Genomic DNA, 21,304 nt, shown 5'->3' with positions numbered 1-21,304 from the left:
TAATCCCTTGCTTTTTGAATGGAGGGAAAATTGTAACCCCTAAATTTCTGAAAAGTTTGAAAATTTTAAAGTAGCCAAACTTTTAGGAGGGAAAAAGAAACCCACCAAAAAAATACGGGTAACTCTCCCACCTTTTTTAAGGGATAATTTGGTCGTCACACTTTCTCTCTCTATATTATCACATGCATAAGATTTTATTAATTACCATTTGGAAGTTTTGACTTGGGTTCCATGTTCACCCCCCAAAGTTGCAAATAAAACTTAACGGAGGTAGTAATTTTTTATATTATCTCCTTATTTACATATATCTGACACCTAATAATTAACAAAATTTCGGTGTCAACACCAAGTACTATAAAAAATGAGGATTTAAATCAAAATCTAATTTTTGTTGTAATGGAATTTGTCATCCATGGATCATTGTGAGCTAAATCAAACCTATTCATATTTATATAACGAGCACAAGTGCATATAAATAAAGATATCTCATTATAAAAGAAAAACTTTTACAGAAAAAATAATACTAGAACATTTTGTTAATGGTGTGATGGGGTGGGTAAGTGGGTTAGGTTGGGATAGAGGAGGGAGGAGGTGATGGTTATAGTCCAGTTTGCCATTTCTAACATTGTTTGTAAAATATATTATTACAAAAATTATGATCAAAGTTAGTACAAAAGATAGGATTAAAATAAATTTTAAGTAGTGCAAAACCCAAACTTTCAACCAAAAAAGCATTTGTCATGACTAATACTCCCTCCGTCCCTATATTACATGTCTATTTCTCATTTTGCACGGGAATTAAGAAAGTTAAAGATTCCTTAAAACTAAAAATTGGGAGTACAAATATGCATGTGGGGTTAGAGAGAGATACAGAGAAAGAAAAAGTGGTTGAGAATTAGGAGAGAGAAAGTATTGAGAATTGATGTAAAGTACAAAAAAGAATAAGAAAAATAATGACAAATTTTCAAAACAAGAATAATATTGGCAAAAAGTACAACCTATAAATAGAAACAGACACTTAATTTTGATCACCCCAAAAAGGAATACAGGCATGTAATAAAGGAACGGAGGGAGTATAAATAGAGCATTCAAATCACTCGCATACAAGATAAAAAAAAAATACAACATGAATATCCTGATTTGACTCAATATGCATATAAAGAAAACAATGTCGCCTGGGTTGCTCTCACAACTATCAGAGACAACAAAAACCCTGCAAGTACAAAGATTTGAACAATTGTAGACCAGGAACTAAGGAGTAAGGATGCTATCCTTTTTGTTATCAGAAGTCATACAAGAGTGAAGTAAATTAATGCTTAGACATTTGAAAGATGAAGATCCAGACAAAGACGATGAAACAAAGTGGCAAAGTGTAGATACGGAGTTCTGCCCTATAAACATGCTATGTTCAATCCTTAGGCGGGTTCATAGCATGAATTAGTACTATAATTGCAGTATGTTCACAACTTCATATAAGCACAATCTGTGAACACGATACTTTCTCTAAGTCAATTTGGTCACTGCAACTTTGAACTGCTTAGCAGCCACTAGGGTGCATGACGTGGCCTTGCTCTTTTTACCCTACTTAGTACAAGACTTTCTCTTCTTTGATATTCATTTCTGGACTTCGAATTTGATTTGAACCTCTATCATGACTTACAGTACTGCTACATGTCTGGCTTCTGGTCCTTGAGTTGCTGTAGAGCCATGGATATGATCTCTTTCAAGTTACCCATAAACAAACACTCCCTTTAACAGTCTTTCCAATATTTGTGAAAACCGGCCTGATAAAAGAATGTTGAATTGATGAGAAAAGCTGATGACACAGATACTTCATGCACTACGAACTTAATAATAAGCAGAAGATGGGCAAAAGAAATGGGCACAGCATGATACAGCTTCATACTTCAGTGCATTGAGAGAGAGAGAGAGAGAGAGAGAGAGGGAAAGAGGGGTACATAGGGATGGTAGAAGCCATCACCATGGTAATGTTTGAATGCTCACAACTCAACGTTATTTCACCTTACAGCCCTCTGTTTAAATCCTTAAACCAAAATGTATCTCATTTACGATGGATAAATTGCCTCCATAAGGTATATGCAAGCAAACGGTTGGTACTCTCTAGCCCAAACAAGGGTCTTACTGATTTGAGGATATACCTAAAAGTAGCTAATGTTTTTTTATGCTATTTCTTAGAAGGGTAAGTTCCACTAACCTCTTGTGAGGGACATCTCCTCTGGAAACAAGCATGCATCTACCTAGTCGCCGTGATTTCCTTGACATGATTGCGTATCCTGCAAAGACGACAATATAACAGATTTAAGATAATCTATGAACAATAAAGCCTCGAAAGACAAAAGGGAACTATGAGATGAATTCAATAAGAATAAAAAGATACCTCCTTCTAGCACTGCGAATGTTTTCAAGAATTTTCAACTGTTGCAATTTAGTGTTATTGGGTATCTCCTCATTAACTAGTACCAAGGCCAAGTCAATTTCAATATTGTTTAATTGTTGGTCAAGATCCTCCAAAAAATCAATAAAAGATGATGGACCTCTGAAGCTACTAAGCATGTTTGCTTCATTTTCACTGCTGAAGCTTCCGGGAAATTCTTCTGCCTGACCATAAGACAAAATATCTCCTTCCCTGTCCATATCGAGACCAAGTTCTTGGTCTTCACTAAATTCAGATCGGTTGAAGGTGGTATGGCTGTCATTATCTGAAGTCGTCCTGTTATCTTGTGTCGGAGAAACAATATGTACAGGACTTTTAGCATCATCTCCCTTAATATCAAGATCTGATGCTACATTTCTGACTAATTGCGCTTCTTTGATAGATATTGCCTATAAAGCGATAAAACTGTCATTGGTATGGGAACACAGAGGGCTACATTTTTAAAACAAGAAACCAGAAAGAGCCATTAGGATCACGTGAGATAGCCCTAAACAGCTACTAAAGGAGAAAATCCTAAGCAGTCATAAAGTGAAGGAAAGTCATAGACAATTGCGACCAATCAGACAACTTTACTTTGCACTGCTTCTCAAAAGTTGGCCTGCCATAAATGCAGGTGATAAGAACTTTTCAGAACGCAAAAGCAGACATAGAGGCATTATTCCAAATTAGCTCTAGTGGATCCAAGAATATTTTACTTGAGTAATGACTACTTAACCAACTTCAACCAAATCATCATAGACTGCAAGTAAGTTTAAAATATTAAGACACCAAAAGACAAACTACATAAGTCACTTGTTCTATTTCCGTACCTCATTAAGTTTTGCTGCAAGCTTGTCAAGCAATTCTACACGACCTTTTGACTTCTCTAAAGCTGACATAATTTTCTTCTTCTGGAAAAGAAGCTCCCTAGCATCATCATCTTTTCCCTTGCGTACACTTACAGCTGCTTGCCGGCATAAGTTTTCAGCTGCTTCTGACAGCCGTAGAAGCCTGAATCTTGCATTATTAGCTGAACAAACTCTAACAGATCCTTGTCACTGTATGTCATGTTTTGTTATTAACTAATTGCACTCCTAGATTCATAAATAACTATGCTGAAACATTTATTAAGAAAAAAAAAAGAGCATTTTCTTATTCTCATTTCATAAAAGCTTTCACCATTTTTTTGAACAGGTTTCGTTATGGCATAAATGCAGTCATCATTGTTTCATTAAGCTAAAAGCAAAGCCAACATAAAAATGATAATGTTTGATGAGATCTTTATACAGCAATAAACCCTTAGAATTGCAATACTTAATGGAAAAATGGTCACTATCCCATCAAAAGCATGTAGCATCTCCCACTGTATCCAAAAATTGAAACTAAGATGACATGAATGGATCCAAAACAATCCTTATTTATTAATTCCAGTTCAGTTCAGCTCTAATAAGTTCAGTTCAGCTTAGCTCATTTCAGTCAATGAGAACAGACCCTTAATTTCCACTCCGTTAATAGTCATCAAAAGGATCTTGTTATCTCTTGTGCCTGAACATATCATCACTAAAGATTGTGTAAAGAATTGCAGCAGCAAAGATCAAAAGCTCCTCACTCAACACCGCTGAATGTACTAGACCCACATAATGGGACTCGTGCTATTAAATTCATTTCTTCATTAAATTTCGTTACATTTTCATTCCTAATTCATCTCATTAAAATCAATTTCTAGCAAGTACCTTAGTCAAAGGAATTACCAGTACAAAGCTACAAATATGCCTAAAATCTCTACCCACTAACAAAATCCATCACAAAATTGTTAGCACAACAAAAGAGCTCTCCCAAATACACATTCATTAAAAGCTTAATAATCCATCATCAGCATCTCCCACAAAAATAGAAACTTAAAAAAAAAAATACAGTAACAATTAATTATGACAATCATCAAATATAAGATGAAAACCACAAAATTAAGGGTTTAAATCTGTAAGAAAAAAAAAATGAAATCTCATAAATTGGGTTGCTAACATAGAAATCCAACAAACGATTAAGAGACATGAATCAACAAGAAATGAAAATAGTTCCAAAAACGAAATTGAAGAAGGTATAAATAAAATCGAAAAATGTAAAATTGAGGAAGAAAGGTGCGACCTTTTCTTCGAGTAATGTGAGCTTCGGAGTGAAGTTGATCGAGTTGAGAGCGTAAATGGTCAGTGTTGACGGGTGAAGCTGAGCACATTGCTATCATCATCGCTTCTCTCTCTCTAATCTCCTCCCTTCCTCACTTAGGCTTTTTTCAACTACGGATTACAGCCTATGTTTATCATTTATCAAGGGCAAACTTGTAAATAAACAGAAAAAAAAAAAAAAAAAAATTAGGGAAATTTCTTGTTAATCTCTTTGATTGTTTTAAAACGTTAATCTAGGGGTACCTTTGGTATTTTCATCATTAAAATTGGGGATCACTTGGTCATTTTAGCTGTATGACATGTTAAAATGCCCACGTGTCGGTTGACTCTGCGGTACACGTCATTAGACGAAGCGAACCCATTTCCTTTCGTTTACTTACCTTCATTCATCTTTCTGACCACCTCCACCTTTATCACTCCACCCATCGTTCACTAACATCATGTTCTTGGTCACCCCTAACCTTTGGGGTTAATCAAGCCCTTAATTTCACCTTTGATTCCTAGGATTTTCGTTTAATTCAGCCGCTGGAGGTGGTGGTGTCGGTGGATAGATTAATGGAAGAAGATAGTGGTGTCGTTTATGATGAAGATGGTGGTGTTGGTGGTAGCCTCAATGGTGGATATAAGTAGCGGCGTTTACAAATCATTTGCTTACATGTCCATGCGCGCAGCTAACTCATCACAATCTAACACCAACTACTGAGTTGGCGAAATAGATTGACAAACTAAAGCAATAAAAAAAGATTAACTGGACATCCCCCGCAAAATTATGGTCATATATATATATAAATTTGTCATTTGATAAACAACCTGTTATATCAACTCAAGAAATAGGGACGAAGGAGTATATCACTATGGTCTAAGAATGCTCAACTTTGTACTTCTGTTTTTGTATCTTCTTACTTTTGGCTTTAAAATATTCTTTTTATCTTTATGTTTTTGCCTTATCCTTGTAACTAGTTAATAATTAGTGGGAAAAGGCAAAAATGTAAATTTACAAGGTAAATAATAACCTATTACTTGGACTCAGGTACTCATGTCATGTCCAAAATGGACACATGTCCAACCTAGTTATTTTTTAAAATTTTTCTCATGATTTTGAACTAAAATGAAGTGTCCAAGTGTCCCTATGTCCGAATGTCGAGGGTCCGAAACGGGTACGTGAGGTGGAACTGTGGAATGAAGAGTCCGAGTAACATAGATAATAACAATGGAATATGATATTTTTCTTTTGCTCATACATTAAGATTTAGAAGGAAAAAAAAAAAAAAACTGTTAGATCCAACTTGCAGCCAAGTGTATATAAGTTTTATTTAGCCAAAAGATTCAGCTTCTTGAATTCAGAGCACCCAATAATGTCCCCAGATGCTTCCAGAAAATGGTCATATTAGGATGATCATCCTCTAACTATGAAAATTATGACATATTAGTAATCGTTGATCAAGTCTATGGTATTTAACATAATTGAATTTGATGTTTGGTTACTTGTACAGTTGTACGTGTTTTGTACTTGCACACTCAAAGGGGGCTGCAATTTTCAGAATAACTTTGGCAGCAGAATGAAGAGTCCAAGCAGGGAATGAGGAACCCTTGGCTGTATCCATTGAAGTTCAAACCAGAAATTTGATTGGACTCATTTCAATTCAAGAATATCCTCCTGTTTTAACCGAGCTTCAGGTTTATAAACCAGAGGTCACACGATATTTGTTTTAACCCAGCTGCATAGTGCATACCTATGTTTTACTAATCCAAAATGGTTTCTAATATTGCCTTCTATATTAAGCACTGAAAATCTTGCTTAGTATTGTACTCAGAAAACCAGAATAAACAGGAAGATTGGGTTGATAGCACATCAGAACAAAAAAACAAGGTATCAGAACAAAATAGAGCAATGACATGAACATGACAGCGGGCATTGGCATAGGCCTTCTATCAGCAGGTACACTGCCTTTAAAAAAAATGTATTGCTATGCACGATTGCTGATTGCTCCCCCTCATCTCATACTAATCTATACATCAAGGAGATGCATGAAGATTAAGAATATTTAAAGATTAAGAGGAGATTGGGTGTAGGGATACAGAGGAAATAACACATGTCCTGTATCTGAACAAGCTCTGACAGTTTATTCTTCGACAAGAACAATTTGATCTGGTGACATTCATTCAGTTAAAAATCTGCTCAAAGAAATAGCATACAAATTCTGAAGGCATTGAACCAAACATGGGCTGGAGCTGGCTTGAACAACGGATAGTCACTCGCTAAATAGAAGTTTCCCCAATGGAAGACAGCTCCAGCAAGCAGCTGTTCAACAATGGAGAAGCAACTACTATGAAAACACAACCTTTAGCGAGGAATAAGTTTCTAGTTCTGCCATTCAACGAAAAAAGAGTACTGTGGACCTGTGGTTCTAATGTGGTACCTGTTCAAGTTGACTATCCACCAAATTCAAAGAAAGAAGATAAGAGTGGCTGTGAGTCATCTAGAGATAAGCTTAATGCCAAGAAATTCATAATACCTTAGTTGCATACTTGCATAAGTAGCTAACTAGCTAATAAGATGAACTTCAAAAGTCATGTACATTACCTGAATTAAACAAATTCAATATCCAGAAACTTCTTCCTTTAATTGAAATTATCTGGTAATAAACAACCACAGTACCACATAAACCACTCAGCAAGACCAAGCTAATTATAAATAGATACAAAGTGTGGAGTACTAGTTATACTACTCCTTCCATCCCATTCTTATCTTCAATTTATTAAACTTTCCCACACATATTAGAAAACTATTGAAGACTGGAGAGTAATAATACAGGAGATGCCTCACAAACGAAACCAGAAAAATAAACAAAAGATGATCAGGGTTTACAGTCTTGGTCAAAACCAAGCAAATAAAATCAATATAATACCCAAGAGTTTGAAAAAATAATAAATCAAAACTTGATAACCAAGAATCAGCTGACAAGTCTATCGACCCAGTATGTGTTTGCAAGGATGTATGATAAGTTGAAAGCTAAACTACCCAAGGAGGCTTTCATGTAAGTCAGCAAAGAAACTATTTCACCAATCATCATTTAAGTCAATTAAGCTTACCCATTCTCTTCATAGGTCAAGAAACATACTTGTAGGTTCTTACTTCTTAATATACGAATGAATGATTGAAAACACCAAGTATGATAAATATCAAGCACAGAAACTAGGAGAAGAAAGATGATTGAGACCTAAAGTTGGTTTTAAAATAGAAAATACTGAACATCTTACAAGCTCCATATCCACAATTACATTAAGTTCCTGTCCTCTTTCCTGACAATTAAAAATATACCTTTAAGCTATCTTCCTTTACCTGACAATCTCTCCGATGTCATACACTCACACATGTTACTCTTACAGCTAACTGAAAAACCTTAACTGACCTAAATATAGCAACGCAGCCTAATGGCCCTTTTACAACACCCCTCCTTGTTTTAATTCAAATTGGAAGCCTTTTTGGATTGCCTTTATAATGTGCTGATGAATGCACTTGAAAGAAACTTCAAACTATCATTTTCTAGACCTTTGACTAAGATGGATATTATCAAACATCTTCTTAAACCTATATTACACCTGACAAAATATACAAATGGCCAGATATGGTAACCGAACTTCAAAGATTAAATTTCATCCTTTTGTAATCAATGCAATAGTGTGGGCCAAATCTATGTGAACTGGACGTCAGACACCTAGACCAAGGATTAATACCGTGTGATAGTGGTGCTAAAATAGGTCCCTAATAACCAGTCAGCATTTCTTACAGCTTACAAGCATTTAACAGCCTCCAGCAGCCCCTGGTACTCCTTAAGTGGGTTATTTTATTTTAGCTTTTGTTTGGTTCAGGTGGGTTTATTAAAACTGCCATCTCAACTAGGGATGTTCTCAACAAAATACAGTGATAAAGCCAAATCCCTAAATCCACTATGTGTGCAAACTCTAAAATTGAGAAAAAATATGGCAGGGATGTAGAATGTCTGTACAAATCCAAAGGTAAGGCAAGTCAAACATATACCTCAGCAACTCTGCCTAACAGTAAAGTTTCCCAACAGTACATCAACAAATAAGAAAACTAGTGGGAACTAGGGAGTAATAAAACAGGTGAAGTCTCACAAAACAAAACCAGGAAAATAAACAAATAAAATGATGATCAGGGCCAACAGTCTCAGTCAAAACCAAGCAAATATAATCAATATAATTCCAGAATTTTGAGGGAAAAAACAGTAACCAAGAACCAGCAAATAAGTTCAACAGCTTAGTATTGCAAGGATGTATGATAAGTTCAAAGCTTAACTTTCCAATGTGTCTTTCATGTAAGTTAGCAAAGGAACTATTTCACTAAATCACCATTTTTAAGTTAATTAAGCCACCCAAATTCTACATAGGTTAAGAAATATAATACTCCATAGTAGGCTCTAACTTATAATATATATAAATGAATGAAAATACCTAGTACAATAACATTATAACATCAACTCATCAAGCAAAGAAACTTGGAGAAGAAAGGGGATTGAGACCTCAAATTGGCTTTGAATTAGAAGGCTCTGAACAATTTTAAACTCCATATTCACAATTCCATTAAGCTCCTCGTCTCCATCTGATGATTAACAATAAACCTTTAAGATATCTTCCTTTACCTGACAATCACTTTGATGTCATACGTGTTACTCTCACAACTAAACGAAAAGCCTTTCAATTAGCCAACCTGATTATTGCAATGCAGCATCATATATGGCCCTTTCACAACACCCTTCCCCTGCTTTCAATTGAGCTAACAACAGCTACCTTCCTTCCACTTTCCAAATCCACACAATTACATCTCTTCAACCCCAACACAGAAGAAAAAACACACAATGTTACATCCACTGCCCAAATAAGCCTTGAATTCTTCTGTTAGATATGGACAGAAGTACCAGGTTTGCGAGATGAAATGGTCAATATACAATTTACTATTAATGATCCAGCTCTAAGTAATTTGCAATATAATGGATTTCCCATTTTCCTTTAAGAGAGGGGCAAAAGTAAATACAGTGATTCAGCATAACAATATTCTATAAACCCTTGAATCCTTAAATAGGGATATTCCCAACAAAATACAGTGATAAAGCCAAATCCCTGAATCTTAATAATGCACAATGAGTGCACTCTTAAATTGTAGAGAAATATGGCAAGGATGAAGATTGAAGAGTGTCCAAACTAGTTCCTAATGTACAACAAGTCAAACTAATAAAGCTACTCAGCAATTCAGCATAACAATAAAGATTACCAACATCACATAAACAATTACTCATCACTATTAGCAATTTATAAAGCTACCATTATCGGAACATCATGGCTTACTTTTCTATTGGCATCCATATACAAAGCATTAAATGTAAATAAAGGTCATTGGACAACCCAAGAAGGGTGAATGCATAATCAACTCATTCCAATTACATCCAAAAAAAAGCTGTGTTACATCATCTTATTAAACACTAAATATATCAACATTTAGACATAAACAACTCAGCACAAGCAAGTACAACATACCTCCTCTTTCAAAAACCCCCATAAAAAACAATGCTAAGTGGCTCTTGGATCAGTTCCATGTTGCCAAACATAAACCATCTCATCCCAACCAGTACTAGCCAACAACCCTTCAACAAGAACACTCATATCAATCCCAACCGCGAATTCAGTATGCTGATCATACTTCCCAATCAAAGCATCTTCCACCATAAAATCCCACATACAAACAGTCATATCATATGAACAACTCATAACCATATTCCGGTGATGCGGCGAACACTTAACCTTCCTTACAGCATACCCATGACCAGCAAGAACAGCAATGGGAGTCCTGTAACTCCTCACATCCCAAACCCGAACCGTCTTATCAACAGACCCAGTAGCCAGCAAACACTCATCATACTTGTTCCAATCACAAGACAAAATCTCATGTTCATGACCAGGAATGATCATAGTAGAACCCGGCTCACGAACATCCCAAACCCGAACCGTGCAATCCCCAGAAGCCGAGGCGAAAACATCGGCATGCCGGGGATTCCAAGCAACGGAGTAAACACAGTAAGCATGTTCTTTAAAGGTGCGGACACTGGTGGGGCGATCGACGGTCCAAAGCTTGATTGTATCATCCCAAGAACCGGAGATGAAGGAATCACGGCGAGTTGGGTTCCAATCGACGGAATGAACTTCACGGGTGTGTTCAGGGAGAGAGCGAGAAGGGTTTTGTTGGGGAGATAAAGAGAGGTCGTAGAGCTTGAGGGAGCCGTCGGCAACGGCGGCGACGAGGAGGTTGTCGTGGGATTCGGACCAGGCGACGTCGTAGATGCCGTCGGCGGTGTCGAAGAAGGTGAGTTCGGAGATGGGGGTGGGAGATGGGGTGGGGGAGAGGTCGAGGATGTGGAGGCGGCCATTGCCGAGGATGCCGAAGTTTTGGGAGGTTGCGACGGCTAAGCGGTGTTCGTAGAAAGGGCTGAATTTGACGGAGTAGCCATTGAAGGGGGTTTTGAACACCGGCATGATCGGAAGTTGGTGGTTGGGTCTTGTGGATGTGTGGGGTTAATGTTAATCTACTAAAATGGTTGGTTTTGGGGATTAGGATGGTCGTTATTCAACTAATCATGAATTGGGATTTACCGAGTTTAATCTAAACCGCACCAAATCGCAAATTAATCGTATTTTATGGTTTAGTGGGTAGGTTTTATTTATGATTCAATATTTTTTTTTTTTTTTTTTTTTTTTTTTTTTTTTGAGAAATTAAGGAGCAAAACAAAAATATTGATAAAAATTTTGATAAGTTAGATCAAATTGTATCATTGGCATTATTGAGAAGCTAGTAATACAATTGTATCAAGTCCAAGGAAAATGAAGTTTGGATCGCTTAAACTTAGGATATACTCCCTTCGTTTTTAAACACTCGCTCCACTTTTCTTTTTCGGTCGTTTTGAACACCGGCATTGTAATACCCATATATTTTATGATTTAATAAAATTTGTCAAACTATAAAATCCTACTTTTTCTTTGGAATCTTTATATGATAAATTAGATTTTTATGTGTATAAATAAATATTTAACTTTATTAAAAAAAAAAAAAAAAAAAAAAAAGGGCTGCCGTTTTATTTTGATTACTATGTGCAAGTTTGATAATGCAAACCCATCTTTATCCTTATTCATATTTGTGTTATGCTTTGATTCATTTTATTCACCCATATTTTTGGAAAACATTTATTTTGCTAATACTTTCAATTTGGTTCACAAAGTTTGGTTGTGCAATCAAGTACTTTGATCTACAAGGTAATCACACTAAATTTTAGAGATGTTTGTATTATATTTGGTATTATTATTATTATGTGTGATATGATTTATTAATGGTACTCCTTGTATATATGATTAATTATTATGATATTGTATGATTTGATTTGATTTGAATATCATATTACTTTTGTTGTATATAATTGATTGTACTATTTCTAGGGTTTTAATGTTGTTGTTATAGGGGAGTATTGTTTTATCAAGGTTTTTGGGTTGTTAATGCAGAGTATTATTTTTGGGTGGAGATTTGATTAATTTTGGGTACTAGTATTAGTTCTATAAGAGTTGAGATATTTTATGAACCGAATATGTCGTCATATATGAATTGGGAACCTGTGCCAATATTGAGATATTATTTATTATCATGTGAATGGTTATTTGATCGATGTATGAGATCAAATGGTTGAGAATTATTTTTTTGTTCTTGGGTTGAGGCTCGGCGTTATATAACTTAGTACTTGGCTTGTTGGTAAGAGGGTAATAATCATGAGTTAAGAATAAGGTACAATCTTTATTTTTATTTATTTTTCTATGGTCCCCTCCAGTGGGAATTGACTCGTATGTGGTCTGGTTCAAGGTGTTTTCTGGTTATTGGGAGTATTCAAGTTTTTATACATGTTCGTTTTATTCAAATTACCCATGTCCAAGGCTAGGGATAGAACAATGAGCATGGCACACTTATGGGATAGAGAGTTGAGTAAAGGTTTGTATCATTATTCGAGGTTTATTTGACAAAGGTTATTTTCAGAGTACAATGTGTAATGTAGTTTCGAACTACATTGTTTAATTGATATATAAATGTTAATTATTATATTATACTCTATATTCTGATATGTGGTAATTACTCAGCTTTTGCTGACGTGTGTGTTTGTTTGTTTTGTTGTGCTACTTGTGTTTGCGACCATGTCTTTTTCTTATGGTGGCCCTGCGACGATCTATTTTGGAATTTGTCCTTAATGGTGAGCAATCAAGTTTGTCTAAACAGGTTGATCAAGTGATCGTAGCTAAAGGAGCTCAAGTGATCGATTAGTATGCTATAACGATTTTATAAAGTTGTATAAATAGCTCACCTAGTTTATTGGGTTGTAATTATTGGGATTTTGTAAGCCTTAACACTTGACAGATTGTCGAGTATGGCGGTAATACCTCCGATTTAGGAGTATGCTTCCGCAATTTTATTAAAGGTTGTCTACTTTTCCTTTATTTATTGTTTATTATTAGTTATTAAATCGGGGGTGTTACAAGATCGGAGTTGGTAGTTGGGTCTTGTGGATGTGTGGGGTTAATATACCAAAATGGTTGGTTTTGGGGATTATGATGGTCGTTATTCAACTAATCATGAATTGGGATGTACGGAGTTTAATCTAAACCGCACCAAATCGCAAACCAATGGTATATTATGGTTTAGCGGGTAGGTTTGGTTTATGATTCAATATTACGGTTTGTTATGAGAATTTAAGGGGCAAAGCAGAAATATTGATAAGTTTCAATTTTGTTATTTGATGATAGTATATGTGTAGATTTCTGTTAAATCAAATTGTATCTGTTAAATATATTGTATATATTTGTACTTAGTCAACGGAGATAATTTCTCTAAGAATTATCCTCCTAGTTTATTGCTACTGTTACACGGTTTTGATGTAATTAGTTTCCTAGTTTGTAGCCTAGGATAGTGCTAATCTCTTGTATGTATTTACTGTCTATATGCATCAACCTGTTGGATACAGAGATCGGACTCATCCGGATTATGTTTGTCTCTATGGTCATTCAATTCCGATTCTTGGCTATGTTTGTCTCCGGCCAAGGGCAAGGAGCAACCTCCTCCATCTACGGATGCGGAAAAGGAATTGTGGGCAACCTTGGGTGCCACGGTTCTTTCGTGGATTTATTCTACTATTTCTCGTGATTTGTTGAACACCATTATTGAGCCCGACTCTACGGCTATGGAAGCTTGGGATAGGTTGCGTGACATATTCCAAGATAATGAACATTCTCGTGCCGTGGCTTTGGAACAAGAATTCTCCACCACTTCTATGGAGGATTTCCCAAATGTTTCATCTTGTTGTCAACGTCTCAAATCCCTTGCGGATCAATTGAAGAATGTTGGGGCTCCGGTGTCCGATAGTAGAATGGTTTTACAATTGGTTGGAGGTCTTACTCGGCCGTACCGAGGTGTGGGTACGTTGATTCGCCAAAGTAATCCTCTACCTCCTTTTTACAAAGCTCGATCAATGCTCACTTTAGAAGAAGCCGGGTTAGCAAAAGAAGCAGCCACTGAGTCGGCTATAGTGGTCGCGGGTGATGGTGGTCCAAGCCATGGAGATAAACAGGGTCACAATAAAGGCAAGCATAATTCTGGCCGGCGAAACAACACCGGTGGCCGGAAAAATACGGGTATAGGTGGTGGCCGGAACTCCGCCGGCAACAAGGGTGGTGGCCGGGACCAGCAGTCCGGCAGCCACGGTGGACAGCAGCACCCGTCACAATGGCAGCAACAGCAGCCTGCGGGATCAGCTCCATGGGGCTGGTACAATCAAGGCTGGCCCATCCCTCCTTGCCCCTACCCAATGCAAGGATGGGCCAGGCCCCCTGCACCACTGCAGCCTCGTCAGGCCGGGTTACTTGGGCCCAGACCTCAGCAGGCCCATTTCCAGCAAGCAGGGGCGTCCAATCCACAGCAGGGGCAGCTCGGTTCTTACACACCCACGGATATCGAGGCCGCTATGCACACGATTTCGCTTCAAATGCCCGACCCATCGTGGTACATGGATACCGGTGCTACCTCTCATATGACGTCTTCTACTGGTAAACTCTCGTCTTATTCTAATTTGAGCAATCATCCTAATAATACTATTATTGTTGGTAATGGTCATTCAATTCCGATTCTTGGCTATGGTCACACTAAATTGCCTTCCCCGTGTCAATCTTTGTCTCTTAAAAATGTCCTTCATGCTCCTAAACTGATTAAGAATCTAATTTCTGTTAGAAAATTTACTGAAGATAATTCCGTGTCAGTTGAGTTTGATCCTTTTGGGTTTTCTGTGAAGGAATTTCGGACGGGGAGGCCAATCATGAGATGTGATAGTCATGGCGATCTTTATCCATTTTCACCTTCTTACAACAATCAACCTTCCTCTTTTGCTGTTATTTCACCTCAAATATGGCATGACCGTTTGGGTCATCCGGGAGCACCTATTTTAGACTTGCTTAGGAAAAATAAAGGCATTGATTGTAATAAACACTCTAGTTCAAGTATTTGTAGCTCTTGTGTTTTTGGGAAACAAATTAAGTTGCCATTTATCTCTTCCTCTTCTAGCACTACTATGCCATTTGATATTTTACATAGTGATCTTTGGACATCTCCTGTTTTGAGTTCTGCGGGACATCGATATTATGTTTTGTTTCTTGATGATTTCTCAAAGTATTTATGGACTTTTCCGATAGGTAGAAAATCTGATGTTTATGACATTTTCTTAGCCTTTAAAGCCCATATTTCGACTCAATTTGAACGTAATATAAAAAATGTGCAATGTGATAATGGGCGTGAATTTGATAACAATTCTTTTTGGGATTTTTGTACAAAACATGGCATGTCATTCCGTTTGTCTTGTCCTCATACTTCTTCTCAAAATGGGAAAGCCGAACGTAAAATTCGGTCTATTAACAATGTCACTCGTACTCTCTTAGCTCATGCTTTTCTCCCTCCATCATTTTGGCATCATGCTCTTCAAATGGCGACATATCTTCTTAATGTCCTTCCTAGTAAATTATTGCATAATAAGTCTCCTCTTGAAGTTCTTTATCAAAGACTTCCCTCTTATGATCATCTCCGGGTTTTTGGGTGTTTGTGTTTCCCTCTTATTCCATCCCCCACTATTAATAAATTGCAACCAAGGTCAACTCCGTGTGTGTTTCTTGGGTACCCTACTAACCATCGTGGTTACAAATGTTATGATATGTCTTCAAGGAAAATCATTATTTGTCGTCATGTTTTGTTTGATGAAAATACATTTCCTTTTGCTAGTGTGCATACTCCAACTTCACACACGTATGACTTTCTTGATCATCATATGTCATCCACCATTTGCAACAATCTACTGCTCCTGTTTCGGTCCAACCCAATTCTCCTACTGGGCTCATTCCACACACGGCCCAGCAGCAAAGCCCCAACTCTTCTCCTTCTCCACGCCATAACCAACCACCACCTGCCACCCAAACTGGCGTCCGGCAGCGTGGTGTTGCACCACCAACTGCCAGCCCCGCCGGGTTACTAGTAGACGCCGGTACGGGGGGTGCCTTGGTGGCTGGGGCAGGCGTGGCAGACCAGCCCGTGTCTCCTTCATCTCCATCTCCTTCTCTCTCTGGGCCTCTTACTACACAAAGCCCAGTCTCTTCTTCACCTTCAGCCCAATCACAGCAGGCCCCATTCCCCACAAATTCTCAGCCCATTTCTTCTTCCCAGCCTAGAGTTATCACACGTAGTCAACATGGGATTTTTAAACCCAATCCGAAATATGCAAACTTGTATACTACGGTTGACCGGTCTCCTTTACCTCAAAATCCCATTGATGCACTTCGTGATCCGAATTGGAAAATGGTCATGGATGATGAATTTGATGCTCTTATTAAAAATAAGATGTGGGAGTTGGTACCCCGTCCACCTAATGTGAATGTTATTCGTTCTATGTGGATTTTTACTCATAAAGTCAAGGCTAATGGTGATTTTGAGAGGCATAAAGCCCGTCTTGTAGGTGATGGTGAAACTCAACAGGTTGGCATTGATTGTGGCGAGACATTTTGTAATCCCTCGTATTTTTAAATATTTTATAAATGAAAATTTATTTTATTTATAATATTTATTTGTTATTTTTCATAATTTAATTTCAAAAGTTTCAAATTATTAATCTGGGTCGAAATTTATTTGAACAAATTATTTTATGCACCTTTATTCTACAATTTATGTCCAATCACACAAGCCTAACCCATTTGTTTACTTAATCGACCCATTATTTTTATGAGGCCCAATCTTCTTATTTACCCTACAATTCTCTCCTATAAATACCCCATGAATCCCCAAAAAATTTCCCATACAAAAAGGTTAGTCTTATTTTCTTTCTCCTTAGTTTTATTAATTTGTGTAATTATAATTATTGATTTATGGGTTTTGATTGTATTGTTTGAAATTAATTTAATTAGTATCAAATTGTATTTTGATGATTAAACTTTATAATTTCAGATTTTATAAGTGTCATAATTTTCAGATTTTGTAAATTTTATAACCTAGGGTTTATAATTATTGAAAATCATGATTTTAGGGTTTTTATGAACAATTGATTTAGGGCTTTTATAGTAATGATGTTTTGAAATTTTGGTGATTATAAGTACTAATTAGTTTAACTTAATTCTAGATTGTTTTGAACACTTAAATTCGTGTTTTAATTTTAAGATTTCCGTTCATTAATATTAATCCCGTTTTAATCCCGATCGGGTTCTAAACTCATCCGATTTTGACAAAAAAGTAGTGTTTTCCATGTGGAAACAATGTTTTAAGAAAGACTCAGTAGTGAGAACCACCCTCTCGTGGCCAAATTCAGCCTCTAAATGTGATTTTCGGGCAGTTTTTTATTTTAACGAAGTTTTTTTATACTTAAAATATTATCCTTGAGTTTGATTAATAAAATTAATTATGTTTAAAGTTAATTAAGCATAAATATATTTTTTTTATTGAAGTTTTAAGTGCTGGAAATAGTTCCTAAGTACTACTTTTGATGTTTTATAAAGAGGGTTTAATCACCCATTAAAAAGGAGATTATTAGAGGTTTTTAAATAATTTTAAGATTTTTATTAAACTTTAAACTTGTTGTAATTTCATGTATAAGAGTGTATTTTAAGGTTTTTATGAAGAAAATTTAAAGAACTATATATAAGCCTTTAATTTTAACTAAAGGGAGGGTTTTAAAGTGTTGTTTGATTTGGATTTTGAAGGTTTTAAAGTAAGTTAGTGTTGCTGTAAATTTGATTGATTGGGTATTGATTGAGATGTTATTGTTTGGTTTAGGAGAGGAGTTTATTGAAGGTGATTTCTAGTTTTTAAGCGGCCAACCGAATTGTTTACACGAGGTACGTACATGTCTACTTCGTTGTAAGTAGTATCATGTTTAGGTACTAAAGAAAAGAACTTAGTTTCATGATTAGAGAACACTTGGATGAAAATTGTTTGGTTATACATTTAATTAATTCATGTGCTTATGTTTATGAGACATGTTTTGGTGAATTGATTATGTTTGTATGGAATTATGGATGCAAACATGTTGAATCATATTGGATTAATTGTTTGTATGGAATGTTGATACAAGCATAATTTTTATTGGATTGGTTTGTTAACCACATTTGGATTATTAAAGGATTGGAATTGAATGGTTTAAGTGGAATGAATTTATTAATTATTCCACAAGATTGTTATTTATTGAATTTATTAATCAAGCATGACTTGTTAGTATGTTGAGTAAAAGTGGATTAAGCCGAAATGGCTAGGTGGGTTGACTATGTTCAACAATTTGGATAATTTGGAAGTTTATGAAATTAAAGGTCAATTTGTGATGTGATCACCATTGTCCTAAATAAGATTAAAAGTAAATTGATGTATGATTTTTATATATGGTCTGTTTGATTGAGTCGGCTATTAATTAAAATTGTAATCACGTAAAGTGAAACATGGATGAGCAGTAAAACTCTAGAAAGCGTGTACTTCTAGAGTATTGACAATTATGGGTTGGGGTACACGGTGGTAGCCCGTGGCTTTCCGAGGCTTGTTTGATCAACATACCCTCTTCTCTTTTGGTATTTACATTTTTATTTTATAATGAAAGTTAGATGGGATCCTAGACTAACTTTGTGAGAATGGAGTCGCGCCCATTCTTGCATCGCGCTAAACTTTTATTTTAAATGGTCATTTGGGACCAAAATAATTTGGTGGATTGGACAACCTCGTCTATTGCTTACTCCAAACTAAATTAATTATATTTAATATAAAGAGTCGAGTGTTTGGAAATGGTCAGAAGTATGTTAAGTCAACTGAATTGTTTAAGTGTGGTGTCTTAATTAATTAATTTGTGTTATATGTTTATTTATTTTAATTAATTGAGCATGCTAGGTTTTGTGCGTTGTAGCTTGTATGTACTCAGCTTTGCTGATTGCGTGCTTTTGTGTGTTTTCTTTTGGTCATGGCCTTCGCCTTTCAATGACCCTGTGATGATCCAATTATTACACTTGTATTATTGGGGAGCAGTATTGCACAGGTTAGCTTGATGATGTGAAGTTCGGTGATTTGACATACGCATTGTCAAGGGATTGGTGTGATTGAGAGTATTCGTTCTTTGTGTTGAACTTATTTATGTTTTACTACTTTAATTATGTTTTGGGACTTTGATTATTGGTTTGGTTTTAAATAAGGGCCTTTATGGTTCCAATTTGTAAGCTTTGACTTATTGGGTTTCTAAATTATATTATTTTAATATTTAAGTTGGATTTCCGCTGCAATACTTTGATAAAGCCTTAACGTTTTAACACGTGGCGGTAACATGCCAATGGTTCTCCTCTATTTTTATTTAAAGTGAGTGGTTTGGAAAAGGGAGAATTATTTGGGTGTTACACATTTAGTCCGGTTGTCAAACCAGCTACGATCCGCACTGTTCTTAGTCTTTCATTGTCAAAAGCATGGTCTATTCATCAGTTGGATGTTAAAAATGCTTTCTTACATGGTGAGCTGCAGGAAACTGTCTATATGCATCAACCTGTTGGATACAGAGATCGGACTCATCCGGATTATGTTTGTCTCTTGCGTAAGTCTCTTTATGGACTTAAGCAGGCGCCCCGGGCTTGGTACAAGCGATTTGCTGATTATATGTTGCCTCTTGGTTTTACTAACAACAGGATGGATAATTCTTTATTTATCTATCGTAATGGGTCCGACATGGCTTATCTTTTATTGTATGTTGATGATATTATTTTGACAGCTTCTTCTGATGCTCTCCGATGTTCTATCATGGCTCGTCTTAACTCTGAGTTTGCCATGAAGGACCTTGGTCCTCTGAATTATTTTTTGGGTATTGCTGTGTCTAGACATAAGGGTGGTTTGTTTCTCTCACAACGTAAATATGCCGAGGAAATAATTGACCGTGCAGGGATGTCATCGTGTAAACCGTCTCAGACTCCGGTTGACACAAAGCCAAAAGTTGGCGCTACTACTAGTGCTAATTTTGATGATCCGACTCTGTATAGGAGCCTTGCGGGGGCTCTACAATATCTTACATTCACCAGGCCGGATATTTCTTAAGCCGTTCAGCAGGTTTGTCTTCATATGCATGACCCGAGGGTTGATCATATGTCTGCTCTCAAACGGATTATTCGGTATGTATAGGGCACTCTTGATTTTGGACTACATTTATATCCATCCTCTATTTCTTCTCTGGTTGCATATACTGATGCAGATTGGGGTGGATGCCCTGATACAAGACGTTCAACGTCTGGTTATTGTGTTTTCTTGGGAGATAATCTCATATCTTGGTCATCTAAACGCCAACCCACATTGTCCAAGTCTAGTGCAGAGGCCGAATATCGTGGGGTGGCGAATGTTGTCTCCGAGTCATGCTGGATTCGGAATCTTCTCTTGGAGTTACATTGTCCGATTAAAAAGGCTACTCTTGTTTATTGTGACAATGTTAGTGCTATTTATTTGTCAGGAAATCCAGTTCAACATCAACGAACAAAACACATAGAACTGGATATTCATTTTGTTCGAGAGAAGGTTGCACGAGGGGAAGTTCGAGTACTACATGTGCCTTCACGATATCAGATCGCGGATATCTTCACTAAAGGTCTTCCGCGGGTTTTATTTGAGGAATTTCGGAACAGTCTTAGCATCCTTCGCCCTCCCGCTTCGACTGTGGGGGTGTGTTAAATATATTGTATATATTTGTACTTAGTCAACGGAGATAATTTCTCTAAGAATTATCCTCCTAGTTTATTGCTACTTGATAGAGAATATCCATAGAATATTCTTATCCTAAGTTTAGGATATATTTTGTATAAGATTATCTTTGATATCTGTACATATCTTATAGTTACCTAATATGATTAGGTTTCTCATTGTAACCCTATAAATATTGATCAATGGAAATCACTCTAATCAAGGAGTTTATATTATCTGACATGGTATCACAGTTTAGGTTAGATCTTGGTATTATATACAAAAATTCTCACCCCGCCGGTGGGTTAGAAAATTAAACCCACCGGCGGGATATACAAAGTTTTTTATGCTTCCGCAAACACACATATATATTTTTTT

The 21,304-nt window shown here is 36.4% G+C and overlaps 1 protein-coding gene and 1 pseudogene across 7 annotated transcripts; both read right to left on the bottom strand.

Annotated features, from left to right (window-relative positions):
- Window positions 1-1,300: 1,300 nt before the first annotated feature.
- Window positions 1,301-4,995, bottom strand: LOC145558249 (uncharacterized). Of its 4 annotated transcripts, XM_081619421.1 has the most exons (6): window positions 4,861-4,995; window positions 4,580-4,742; window positions 3,265-3,464; window positions 2,399-2,844; window positions 2,216-2,294; window positions 1,301-1,784 (listed from the first exon to the last, which is right to left on the bottom strand). In XM_081619421.1, the coding sequence occupies exons 2-5, from the start codon at window positions 4,677-4,679 to the stop codon at window positions 2,255-2,257; spliced, it is 786 nt and encodes a 261-aa protein (XP_081475547.1). In that variant the 5' UTR covers window positions 4,680-4,742; window positions 4,861-4,995; the 3' UTR covers window positions 1,301-1,784; window positions 2,216-2,254. The 4 variants fall into 4 exon arrangements, with proteins under 4 accessions (XP_081475547.1, XP_081475546.1, XP_081475548.1 ...); XM_081619420.1 differs by lacking the exon at window positions 4,861-4,995 and having other exon boundaries at window positions 4,580-4,809; XM_081619422.1 differs by lacking the exon at window positions 4,861-4,995 and having other exon boundaries at window positions 3,265-3,492; window positions 4,580-4,772.
- A 1,490-nt stretch (window positions 4,996-6,485) lies between these two features.
- On the bottom strand, window positions 6,486-11,294 carry LOC145559386 (peroxisome biogenesis protein 7 pseudogene; annotated as a pseudogene). 3 transcript variants are annotated; one of them, XR_014092705.1, is made up of 3 exons: window positions 10,174-11,294; window positions 7,202-7,253; window positions 6,486-6,919 (listed from the first exon to the last, which is right to left on the bottom strand). The product of XR_014092705.1 is annotated as a peroxisome biogenesis protein 7 pseudogene, transcript variant X2 (transcript). The 3 variants fall into 3 exon arrangements; XR_014092704.1 differs by lacking the exon at window positions 6,486-6,919 and adding an exon at window positions 6,920-7,050; XR_014092706.1 differs by lacking the exon at window positions 7,202-7,253.
- Window positions 11,295-21,304: the final 10,010 nt, after the last annotated feature.

This window comes from Chenopodium album, chromosome 9 (assembly GCF_948465745.1).
Source record: "Chenopodium album chromosome 9, dcCheAlbu1.1, whole genome shotgun sequence".
Lineage (NCBI taxonomy): Eukaryota > Viridiplantae > Streptophyta > Magnoliopsida > Caryophyllales > Amaranthaceae > Chenopodium > Chenopodium album.
Note: the sequence above shows the minus strand (reverse complement) of the source record. Positions and strands in the feature narration are given on the sequence as shown.